This window comes from Paroedura picta, chromosome 2 (assembly GCF_049243985.1).
Source record: "Paroedura picta isolate Pp20150507F chromosome 2, Ppicta_v3.0, whole genome shotgun sequence".
Taxonomy (NCBI): Eukaryota; Metazoa; Chordata; class Lepidosauria; order Squamata; family Gekkonidae; genus Paroedura; species Paroedura picta.
In genome coordinates this window covers 109,549,666-109,562,789 of record NC_135370.1, presented here as the reverse complement: position 1 = coordinate 109,562,789, position 13,124 = coordinate 109,549,666, and the positions used below count along the sequence as shown (strand labels likewise).

Below are 13,124 nucleotides of genomic sequence, written 5' to 3'. Positions count from 1 at the left end.
GCGATCGCCATTTTTTTTTCTCCGAGCGAGCGGGGATAAACGCACCAGCGAGCCTCTTTCTGTTTAGAGGCTTCCCTGGCTTCAGTCCTTCACCTTTAGTCACTAAGCACAAACCACTGAAAAGCCCGTTTGCTGAAATAAAGTCCCTTTATTTTTTACAAATAAATTCAGCCGAAAATCGGGCCCGTGAGAGGGGGGGGGATTTTTTTTTTATCACTCGAGGCAGCGTGCAAACGATCATACAATCAAACGACAGCTCACATTAGGCAGCTGGATGGGTCTCTCCGTAGCAACGAATCTACCTAGATTCGTTGCTATGGGTCGTTTTTTTTTTTAAAAAACCTTTCTTAAAGGGAAAGGGGCTGTTTGGGAGCATGCTAACGGCTGCCCATTGGCTGCTTGACGGCCAGGGGCGGGACGAGCTTGGCAATAGCGCTTCCTTTCTAGCGATTTCTGCCGAGACCGGAAGCCTGTGGGAAACGCTAAAAAACGCAACTGATTCCACTACAAAGGCAGGTATGCATAACGACGAATTCCACTATTTTAAATGGCGATTTTTCATTCCGCAAACAATTTGCAACAAAGATCCCTGTGCGAAAAGGCCCAGAGAACCTGCTAAGCCTATGGTTACAATGCCATAGGAATATGCCATTATTTGAGGGCCTTTTGGGAAGAAGGGAAGAGGTGATTGGCGCCACAGTGAAATGGCGCTTTCCTCTAAAAATGCTCATAATTGAAGGGAAGCGTGGAAGGAAATAAATGGACTCAACAACTGTGAAAATGCACAGGGGGAGGAAATACGCAGATGAACTGTGCTCAAGTCAATTCCAATTAATTAATTAATTAATTAATTCATTCATTCATTCATATACTGGCCCCTCACTGCGACGTCCTGGGGCAGCGGGCATGGAACAGCAGAACTAGTACATTTAAAACATGAACAGCAATATGAACAGAAGGTGTAATAAACAAGAACAGATGAAAAGCAGTAAAAATTTAAGACTTTATGCACAGGGTAATAGATCAAGGCAGAGGGGGAGACAGCAGCTGGGCAACAGCTTTAAGTGGGGGTGTATGGACCATCAGAGTTGCTTGACAGAGGGCTGGGTGTGAGAGAGGCCCCTGGCACCATCTCAACTGGAAGTCTGGTGGAAGAGCTGTGTTTAGCAGGCCCACATAACTTTTTGAGTTCTGATAGGGCCTTAATTTATTTGTGGAGCTCATTCCACCAGGTTGGGGTCACCGAGGAGAAGCCCCAGGCTCTGGTTGAGACCTGGCAAATCTCATTTATAAAATCATAGAGTTGGAAGGGGCCATACAGGCCATCTAGTCCAACCCCCTGCTCAATGCAGGATCAGCCCAAAACATCCTAAAGCATCCAAGAAAATTGTGTATCCAACCTTTGCCTGAAGACTGCCAGTGAGGGGGAGCTCACCACCTCCTTAGGCAGCCTATTCCACTGCTGAACTACTCTGACTGTGAATTTTTTTTTCCTGATATCTAGCCTATATCGTTGTACTTGTAGATAAACCCATTACTTTGGACCAGGGATCACCAATCTGCTTTCATGGATAAAGCAGGTCATTCTTCAGGGAGTATAAGCAAGCAGATATTCATTGAGATGCTTACAGATTAATTCCCAAGAAAACCAGGGGTAAGCTGAACATGTGGAAAACCCTAGAAAACATACAGCATTTATCCGAATCAGAGAGTCAATCCTGGTTAGGGTTGTATGCTTTGGCTGCCAAAGCGGCTATTCATGGCTGAAACGGCCAGTGCCGCAGCACAGGGGAAGGGGCTGCACTGGTGGTGGCATGTGACCCAGCGCCCCCATGCAGGTGCAGAGCTCTGCACCTGCATTTGCCAACTGGCACGCTGGCACCGCCCCTCCCCCCCATGCTGCAGTGCTGGCTGCTTTGGGCATGAACAGCTGCTTCAGCGGCCGAAGCGCACACCCCTAACCTGGGTTTATTTCGATTCCTTGGAACAGAAATTACTTCAGAGGAATCCAGAGGCCTTATTTTTATGTCACCAGGGAGTTCCATTCAGAAGCATTTGTCTTGGTCACAGAAGGATGCTTGGCTTGGAACTTCCCAACATTTTGCAGAGCCTAGTGTTATATTATTGCTTCACTGCCCTCATCCAGCCATTTGAGGAACCACCTGTCTGAGCACATCCACTGAGCACACCCACTGAAGAGAGATGGAATCAGCAAAAGCCACCTGGCGGAGAGTCTCTGGCCCCAAGGAAGTATGCTTGACCTTGATCTGGGCCAGGGCATTCTTGGCCCTGGCCTGCAGTTGGTAGAACGAGCTCCCATATAAAATCAAGGCCCTGACAGAACTCACCAAGTTCTGCAGGGCCTGCAAGGTAAAGTTCTTCAGCCAAGCTTATAGTTGAGGCCACTGGTAAACACACCAATGTGATCTGGCAAGGCCTCCCTTATATGGCCTTTCTCTGTCTCCTCCACCACTTCCAAACAAGGCTATATTAAAGTTGGTTAAATTTGGTTGTGATTTGAATGAAGTTTTAAATGATTTCAATATTTATTTATTGAATAATTGTTTTATTGTTACGGAACTATGCCTATGTATATTTTAAGACTGTACACTGCCCCAAGACCACTGGCTTGAGAGGGGCCATATATAAATTAAGAAATAAAATAAATTTGTGGAGATATCCATTTCCCTTATTCAAAAATCAAAAATGTCCACGGGCTTAATACGGCTGAAGATACTTTTCTATATCACACTAAATAAGACATTATTTGGGCAAGTCTCCTTTAAATTAGGAGAGAAAAAACTTTTATATCTGACTAAAGAATGCAAAATCTGGTTCTTACATGAATTCAACAATCTACATAATACTGCATTTCCCACTTGCAAATTTGGTCCTTATTTTTGGTTCCTATACAATAATTTGTATTATTGATTAAAATAACAACTGTCTCTAATTTTGCCACTTCTAGGTCCTGGGATTGCCTTTGTGGTTTATCCTGAAGCCTTAACCCGGCTTCCTCTTTCACCTTTCTGGGCTATAATCTTCTTCTTGATGCTTCTTACTCTTGGCTTGGACACCATGGTAAACTTGACTTTTCTATCTTTGTTTTCCTTATCATACCTCGGGTTAAAATTTCAGTCTCGGATTGCCAGCGTCCAGGTGGTAACTGGAGATCTCCTGGGATTGCAACTGATATCCAGGTGATAGGGAAAATGGCCTTCACAGATCACCTGGAGAAAATGCCCCACTGAAGTCCTTCCCTTCCCCAAACCTAACCTTCTCAGGTATTACCCCCAAATCTCCAGGTATTTCCCAACACTCTCTAGCAAACTGCATACACAGAAGCCTTTCAAACAAACAATATCTGTTTTGAGGTTGGGCTTGGCACCCAATGTATAGCAGAAGGATCCTGTATTGAAGTTATTTTTCATATTGAAGCGTTAGCAGAAGAAAACTAGTTAGGGTGAATTTGGTAGATTACTGTGTCATAATGTTTTTGAAGCCCTTTGAAGCTATTGTACATAGGAAACAATGGGAATACACCCAAGTGACCTTCACCTGATACACTTTTGGACATTGGTTGCAGGACCTTTTAAACCTGTGTATAGATTAGTATGTTTGAAAGCTGTATTAAGAATCTATGTGAAAAGTCTAGCATACTGCAGAACGAAAAAAAAGATCCATAATTGCATGCCTAAAACTTCTCATGCTGATTGCTATAGCACTACAGCCAGTGACTTTCCTTTTCTTTTAAAAATATCATGTTGACCTAAGCTCACTGGATACCTTGTCTGAAAGTTTACTTACTTATCCTGTGCTGCCCTGAAATGGCACATACTTTATTCCTTTCTGTTTTTTGGACACAATAACTTACCTTATATAAAAATGCAAGGCAGGCATGGTTTGATATGTGTAGGACCTAGTCTTAAGTTGGAAGAATGAATTAGATCACCTTCATAGTCTACAGCAGTGGTCCCCAACCCGCGGGCCGCGGCCCGGCAACGCCGGACCGCGGCTCCTTGGCGCTGGGCCAAAGCGGCCGATTAGCTCGCGGCCCGGGAAGCTTCTTGTTTTGGGAGGGGAGGGAAGAGAAGCTTGCCGAGCGTTTGCGCTGGGGCTGCCGCACGTGCGCGGGCCCCCGGGCCGCCCTCTCCCCCCACTCCAGAGTAGTGGTCCGCAGCGGCTGAAAGCTTGTGGACCACTGGTCTACAGAACGAAAATAGTTGTAGCAACATTACTGAATATACCTTCCTTTCCCATCAAAACATGAAAGTTTGCATATGACTCTTAATACTCTATGTTTTGTCTTTTCGATGTTCCCCAGTTTGCCACTATTGAAACAATAGTGACATCAGTTGCAGATGAGTTTCCAAAGTACTTACGTACTCACAAACCTCTCTTCACTCTTGGATGCTGCATTTGCTTTTTCATCATGGGCTTTCCTATGATCACTCAGGTAAAAGCATTGTCATTTGAGCAAAATTCTGAAAAAATATGAATGTGTGACCATAGTATGATATAAGACCTAGTCTTATGAAATTTAAAAAAAAAATGTGTAGGTCAAAATAAAGTTTAAGTAATCTTGGTTACTGCAGGATCTGACAAATGTATGATAATTTGTCAGTTCAGTGCTTTCTTGCATCACATTAACATTTCCATTCCAAATCACCTCCTATAGAATATTACTAATTAGACTGTAATGCACATCAGTTTTTATATTTCTCTTGCATGGTAAAAGCAATAATCCCCTTATGCAGTATATCTCCCCAAAACACAGAATAAAGATGTACCACCAACATAAGTGTACATAACGTTAATAATCAGAACTTATACAGTGAACCGAGTTAGCTGGGAAATGTGCATCATTTTGCCAAAGTGTAAGGAACATATTATATTAATTGGTAAGGTAAAGGTAAAGGTATCCCCTGTGCAAGCACCGAGTCATGTCTGACCCTTGGGGTGACGCCCTCTAGCGTTTTCTTGGCAGACTCAATACGGGGTGGTTTGCCAGTGCCTTCCCCAGTCATTACCGTTTACCCCCCAGCAAGCTGGGTACTCATTTTACCGACCTCGGAAGGATGGAAGGCTGAGTCAACCTTGAGCCGGCTGCTGGGATTGAACTCCCAGCCTTATGGGCAAAGCTGTCAGACGGCTGCCTTACCACTCTGCGCCACAAGAGGCTCCTATATTAATTGGTAGTATGTGGCAAAATGTGTGATTATATAAGAAGGGACTTTGAAAGCCCCCTCTCCTGGTCCCCCCGGCCATGCTGCTTAAGGTGGCTTGAGGAGCTTATAGCCGGATCAAATGGGGCAGGGGCTGGCCAGCTTGTTAGTAGATCTGGGACAGAGCTCACAGTTACCAGGCTGGGAGGAGCTTGTCAGCAGGCTGGGAGGAGCTCATTAGGAGCCTGGAAAGCTTGCCCCTCCACCACCACCCAGGGCCCTCTCCCCTTACCTGCTGCTGGCTCCCGGTGCTCAGGCGTCTGAGAGCAAAGTAGCTAGCTTCCAGGAACAGAGGGTGGGAGCTGTAGGGGCAGAGCCAATCAGGGTGCAGCCAGCTTTGCTGCACCCTGACTGGCCCTATTCCAACTCGGACACACAGGTCAGGTTCCACCCTCCAGGCTGTTTCACAAATATTAAGAGGAACAATGGATAAGGATGAGCTCTAAATCTGATGTGAAGCTGGAATGTTCCACAGTTCCATTCCATTGAAATGGCTTGTTTGGAAGTAGGAGAGGGGGCTGACCAAGGGGGAGGAGGATGAAATTATTTAAATCTGGTTCTGCTGCAGACTCTCAGTATTTAGGCTATTTCCTGTCAGCTTTTGACATTTCTGTTTTAATTTTAGGGTGGGATGTACATGTTGCAGCTTGTGGACACTTATGCAGCATCTTACTCTCTTGTTATAATAGCCATCTTTGAACTTGTTGGAATTTCCTACATTTATGGTAAGAAAAAAAAAATTCTGTGTACATCAGACAGCCTATGTGCGAATAGATGACTGATACATCATATTCTGATTTTAAAAAAAATGAAGACATTGTCAGCACCCTTTACAGATGTAAAAGGTAGACTAGTGAGAGCCATAGAATTTTTCAAATATTTCATTTAAAAAAGGAGTGAGTCTCTTTAGATTGCTCCAATTGAAGTGTGGTTACACTTGTGATTTGTTATCATTACTGACATTGCTGAGTCAATAGTGGTAGCTTGTATAAAAGCAATGATCTGGCAGATTGAGCAGCATAAATATTGGTTCATGTTTAGATTTCAACCATGGCTTAGATGAGAATCAAAGCTCATTTGTAAGCACCAGTCAGAAAAATAAATAAAGAATATGTCCATAGCCCTAACCAGTCTTTGGAGCTACTTGAATAATATTCATTAGGAAGCTGAAAGGTAAGGGTGTATATATATTTATTACAGTTTATTAAAACAGAACAAAAGGTAAGAGTGTCTGAATAGCACTCAAATTTGTTCCAGTTCCACTCATACATTCATGCATTGTGGGGGGGGGGGGGGAAATATTTTTATTTAGTTTATGAAAAAGTTAGGATCTTGTTCTTCCCTCACAGAAAGAAACAAGTCACTTCTTACATGTCTAATATTGAGTTTGGAGTTGCAAAAGGGCTTTTAGGAGAACAAGTGAAGGCTGCCATCCTCAGAATGCCTATTTGTAGAATCCTCTTACCGGGAGCATTAAGGATGCTGATCGTTGCCTAGTCTGGGGATTGCTGTCCTTCATCTTTCTGAATCTCAACTCTCAGTCTCTGTAGGGGTAGTCAAACTGCGGCCCTCCAGATGTCCATGGATGACAATTCCCGTGAGACCCTGTAGTCCATGGACATCTGGAGGGCTGCAGTTTGATTACCCCTGCATGGAGCAAGGATGCCAGTGTTCTTGTGAATATAAATCTGATGTTATCAGGAACAGTTCATATGTATCTGCAGTTAAGGTTAGGAATCGAACATTAGGCTCAGCACCCTCATTTTTTCCTGCCTCCCATAATTAGGGGATATGGAAAAGATGAAATGATATTTATTGGACATGCAGCATTTGGATTTTATAGGACTCTTCTTTGTATAAGGATACTCAAGTCACAGCATTCAAGCACAACTGAGGAAACCAGGTAGTTTTAATAATTTAACTTTCACCATGATAAAAGAATGTAAGAAAATAGTTCACTACTTTTGTTAATCTGTTCCGTATACACCTGCCGTCTGTTAAAGAGGATGTTCTCTGGACTATATGTTTGGATATTTCTATGTATGGCTCTTTGTATAAGCATTCTCTTTAACAGGGATGGGCATGAACCAAGAAAATGTGGTTTGTGAACTGCAGGACCAAAACGAATGTTTCACCCAATCATGAACTGGTTCAGTTTGTGATGTTTGTGAGGAGGTTGAATGCTCCCTGGTGTGCTAGAGGCACTAAACTTGCAGGGGATCTCTAGCTGAATCTCCCCTACCTACCTCCCAAGTTTGGTGAGGATTGGATTTACAGGGTCTGCGTTATGACCCCCCAAAAGGTGCCCCAGTAAAGTGCTTTCTGGGGAAATAACTGCCTGGGGAATCTTCTTTGGGGTCCCCCCTTGAACCCTGTAAATCCAATCCTTACCAGATCTGGAGGGCAGGTAGTGGATAGCCTGCCAGAGATGACTGTTTGTTGTTGTTGTTGTTGCAAGTTTGGTATCTCTGACAAGCAATCATTCTGTCAGGTGCAGGTTCAGACCATTCAGGAGTGCATAGAACAGATCCTGTGCAAATTAGATACACTTGTAAGAAACGTAACTTCCCCTCCCCATATTTCCCATGGAACAGAAAGCTGAGATTTAAAGGGACAGCATTCTGCTTCATGGTTCAGTTTGTACCCTTCCCTAATTGGTTCCATATGGGAGGCTGCATATGTGCTGAGGACAATAGGACAGCATAGTCTTCCAACAAACCTCACCCTCTAAAACAGCCCTGCATATTAGTATATACTTCCTCATGATTAATGATTCCCATTGTAAAAACAGGAATTAAACCTGCTGCAACCCAATTTATGTACATATTCTGTTTCCAGGGAAACTAACAAAAACCACATGTGCCCTAGTCCAAAAGAAGATATTCTAACAAAATTAATTGCTGCCAGATCTGTGAGTCAGAAGTGGGGAGGGCAGGGCAGCTTATCGATTTTGGTCACAGCCTGGATTTCCTGCCTGCACCTTTTAACGATTGTGACGACTATGACTCAAATCGCTGCACCAGATGTTGTTTATGAAATAGGCGATTTCATACTGCTGGATGTCTCAAGAAGGAAGCATTAAAGTGTCAGGCTTCTCTCTTTACATCTTCCAGTTCTGAGTTACTGTAAATGAATTGAATACTCACTGGATATATTGCCAGGCATTTCAACTTTAAGGCCTGCTTATAAGATTTGTATTGTCCCTTTGTGCTATTTTACTGTAATAGAAACACATTACAGTCCTAGCTGGAAGTGGAAAAAATTCTCATAAAACAGCATCCTTACAAGTGATGAGAAATTTGTGCCTAGAGAGAACACAAACTGGCTTCTCTTTCTGACTCTTACTCAGGATTCCTGGTAGTCTCTTCAGAATATGCTCACCTTTCCAACCAGCATTGCTAAGGGTCAGTCAGGTATTTTGGAGTTAAAAGTTGTGACTCCACTTTTACCTCAGCTTTATTCATATGTTCAAGAGGTGTAATCAGAAGCTGAAGCAGTTGGATGACACCCAGAAGGTCAGGAGCTCCTGACATTTTCATTCTGAGATGAAGGACAAAACAACACACAACAGGATGGCTGTTTCTGGGGGATGAAGTTCACTGTTACGTTAACAAACTAGAGAGCCAGGAAGGGTCAACACACTTAAAGACATGCAACCATCTCATCCCTTTAAAAACAACAACAACCCTGAACCCATCCTCACTGTCTAACCCTCAGCTGATCTTACTACATCCTCCTGAATGACTCTGAACAACACGGTTGATCTGTTGTCTCCCTCTCAACTGAAATGTGCCCTCTGCGCTCTATTGACACTAGCCATGCTCCGATCACTGGTGACTGACACTTCCTTAAGTGTTTGCACTTGGTGCCTTCTTATTGTGCAAAGTACCCTTCCTGTGGCATTTCCATTGACAAGTTACCTCCCATCTCAGATGTGTCCTAAGTGTGTGCAACATGAGAATAGAACAATATTGTGCCATGCATTGTGCCTTGCTATATACCTATGGGTGTCCTGCCTGGGGCTTATGAATACTTTGTGGTCTGCTGCAGACTTAGTTGGCATCCTAAACCATACCAGTGCTTTGCTGGGCAGGGTGGGATATCTCCTGATGCTGCTCAGATATATACTGCTATAGAGGCTATACCAACACAGCACCAGCAAGGATTTTCCAAAGAATCTATCTCCAAATTTCCTATCTCCAAATTTCTCCCCTAATGCTAGATTATTTTTACTGTTAAAAAGCACTTTCAGACTTTCTTACCAAAAACTGTGATGTAGTATGAAGCTACTGTTTTTTGTACAACCCTCAGGAGCTCAGTTAAACAACACTTTTCCTCTTTTTTGGTGACAGCTTTTTTGAATATGAAAGCTGCTTTCATGTTCCCCTTCACTTTCTTGTTTCTAAACTGAACACACCTTGTCTTGTCAGCATTTCTTCATCCTGCATGTCAAGTAGCAAGCATTCCTTGTTTATTTCCAGAAAAAGTTTGCTGACACCCAGATCTGGATCCATGACATATCATTCACACAGAAATAACTCTCAGGCTGTTTAATCTATGCAAAGTTACCCAAAGTTTTAAGAAGTCAGCAATAATACTTACCTTTCCCTGTTCTGACCCTGCTGCTCATCAATTTCATTTTGTAATTGTAAGTTATAATAACAGGAACAACAAATCTATAAACTCTTTTCATATATTAATAATTTAAAATTATATCACGTTTTCCTCACAGTCATTTTTTTTACTAAAATTTTTGAAATGCTGGCTATATGAAATTATGATGTTTTTTTGGTTCTAGCATGCTTCATTAGGTCTTCATTCATGCTGCCTCTTAATTGCCATTTCTTTTGTCCCTTCTGTTAGTTTGGGAAGTTCTTCATAGTCTGCTTCCAGTTCTCCCATCCATCCACATTTTAATGTTATTTGTAATTTTGATATCATTCTGTACCGGAGACTCTAATGCAGATCTCTGGAGAAATCCTACTGCTTACTTCACTCTACTGTGAGAACTGCCCACTTAACCCTACCCTCTGTTTTCTGCATTCTAAAGTTTCAGTGACTGTTGTGGATAGTTGCTTCATGCACTTTATTTAATATCACTCTAGGATCTATTTGCTCAAATGTCACTTCTGGAAAATGAAATATGCTTAACTGCTGTTAGGAGAATACTTTAGTAATGTAAATAGATCAAGATGGGGAGCCAGTCTGTCAGTCACAGTAGAGAAGAGAAAGAGTCCTGCAGCACCTTAAAGACCAACAGATTTTCTGGCAGTGGCTCCGTTAAGCTCATCCCCTGCCAAGAATTTTGTTAAGTCTTCAAGGTGCTACTGGACTCCTGCTCTTTTCTACATGAGTATAGGTTTGGTTAGCATTTAATTTACACTAAGACTCAAGATACAAGATACTTTAGAATTATTTGTTTTCTTTGAAGCATAGAACTAATATGAATGCTGCAAACATTTTAGAAGCTAAGCAAGTCTATTCAAAATCCTACTCAGGTATGGGGCTTACCCACAGGAAAGGGTTCTTAAAATGGCACTGTCAGTAACTCAAAGATCATAAAAATTAATCTTATTAGAAGAATGTCTTATTCCAGAACCTGACTAAGGCTAACCCAAAGAAAGAGTTGAAGTGAGTTGCATACTGGTCAGCTTCTTTTTCATGTGGACTTGTAATCTATTTTATACATTATTATCCACTCTGTTCTACAAAGAAATTAAAATTAATACTTAGAAGAAGAGAAACTAGATCATTCTAACTATCCATATTTATTGAACTTCCTGTCTGCCAGAAGTATTTTGTATTAATCCATGTTTCTATCCTATTATAGATTATTGCCTGATTTCATTTGAAATTAAATTTGCATTACATTATTAACTTCAACTTTTATCTTAAATTGTCCAAATTCTGCACATCTAAGTTCATTCCCCTGTGGCTGCAAATATTATTTACTTTTTATTTATAGCATTCCTTCATTGCTGAGACTCAAGACAGACAACACAGGGCCATTCCGCACTCGTTCAAAATTGCACAATGGTTGCAAATTGAAATTGCTACTGTTTTGCTGTTATGCACAATGTCGTTGACAATCTGCAACACTCCTGAAACCGATTCGCAAAAAGCGCTTCGTTGTAGTGCTTTCAGGGAAATCCCCAAAAGTGGATTCACCCTCCGGAAAGTGCTACACTCTTGCAACCAATCTGCAACACTAGCTGGAAAGTTCTGTGCGTTACCATTGTTGCGGTTTCTGCAAAGTCCCTCCCCCTAGCTCTCTCCTCTGAACTTCCGGCGAAGCGATCACCATTTTTTTTCTCGGAGTGAGCGGAGATCAATGCACCGGCGAGCCTTTGTTTACACAGCGAGGCTTCCCTGGCTGCAGTCCCTCCCCAGAGCTGTTTTAAATCACCAAGCACCAAGCAACACACAGCCCCGTTTGCTGGTTTATTTTCCCTTTATTTTTCACTCTATTTTAGGCCGAAAATCGCGCCCGTGCGGGGGGGGGTATTTGTTTTTTCACTCGGGGGGGGGAGCGTGGCAACAATGAAATGGCAGCTCAAACACCACCTGCTAGCTAGATGGGTCTCTCCGTTGCAACGAATCAACGCAGATTCGTTGCAACGTGTTTTTTTTTTAAACCTTCCTTAAAAGGAAAGGGGCTTTTGGGAAGCATGATAACGGCCGCCCATTGGCTGCTTGACGGCCAAGGGTGGGACAAAGCTCGGCAATATCGCTTCCTGGCTAGCGATTTTTGCCGAGACCAGAAACCTGTGGGAAACAATACAAATGCAACTGGATTCCACTACAAAGGCAGGTATGTATAACGACGAATTCCACTATTTAAAATGGTGTTTTTTTGTTCCGCAACCAATTTGCTACATAGATCCTGGTGCGGAATGGCCCACAGTGTAAGATAGTCAAATGGCATGAGACAGCCAACAAACCATGCAATAGGATTAGGCTTACAAAAATTACAAACAATGCCAAATTTTCCTAGAAGGGAAACGCAAAATGTGTACTATATGCTATATAAATATAAATAATGCATAAAAAGTGAACAGGGGAGTAGACAAAAATCTTGTTACTTTTCGAAGAGCTCCTTCTATTCCTTCGTAATACAGCAGGGGTCTCTAATGCAGTGCCTATGAAGGCTGTAACACCACTGCTGTCTTTTCAGGCAACTGACAAGTGTTTCTAAAAAGTGGGTGGGGCCAGATGGGGCGTTTAACCAGCAAGGCTGCAGATTAACCACAGGGACGTTGAATGACTTGACCGATTTTTAAAAACTTCGCTTTGGCAGCAGCTGTTTCTTTCACAGCACAAAAACCTTTACTGACTAAAAATAAGATGGTGCAACAAGTTTGTAGCTAGCTCCACATCGTACAGCAGCCATTTTTGTGGTGTTTTCCTCCCATGCTGTGTCAGAATTCCAAAAGTGCTCATAGGCTAAAAAATAATGAGGACCGCTGTACTGTAGCCTGATTCCTTTTACAGAAATGCCCTTGTGAACTATTTTGTTTGATACAGTTGGCAAGATTAAAGAAGTATGGGGGCTTTTTTGGGCTGAATCTGCACGGAGCTTTTATTACAATCCCAGGTCAATTCAGTTCCTGCTGTTTAGACAGAATGCGATTTCTATTTGGATTTGAGCTGATTTAAATTTTCCCTCTGCAACAAGCATGATTGATCCGGAGTGACCCTACCTTTTGTCCACAATATCCCACGATATTTGAAAAACTGGCATGAGAAAGCGTGCAGTTTTCTGCTTTCCCTTAAACTAACTTGCTGCTGAGTCTCCAACACCCTGATTGGCCACTTCAAAGGCTTCCTGGTTGTAAAACTTTCCTCCCAAGATTTATTTTTTCTCTTTGTGACTGTGTTCTAGAATCAGCATTGATTTGT

General features: G+C 42.4%; 1 protein-coding gene across 2 annotated transcripts in view; it reads left to right on the top strand.

The window, feature by feature from the left end:
- Positions 1–13,124, top strand: part of SLC6A5 (solute carrier family 6 member 5) — a 95,565-nt gene that overhangs the window by 52,977 nt on the left and 29,464 nt on the right. For both annotated transcript variants that reach the window (XM_077322029.1, XM_077322030.1), the window contains 3 exons: positions 2,969–3,081; positions 4,325–4,456; positions 5,851–5,950. In XM_077322029.1, coding sequence (XP_077178144.1) covers positions 2,969–3,081; positions 4,325–4,456; positions 5,851–5,950 — 345 coding nt within the window. The remainder of the gene's footprint in view (positions 1–2,968; positions 3,082–4,324; positions 4,457–5,850; positions 5,951–13,124) is intronic.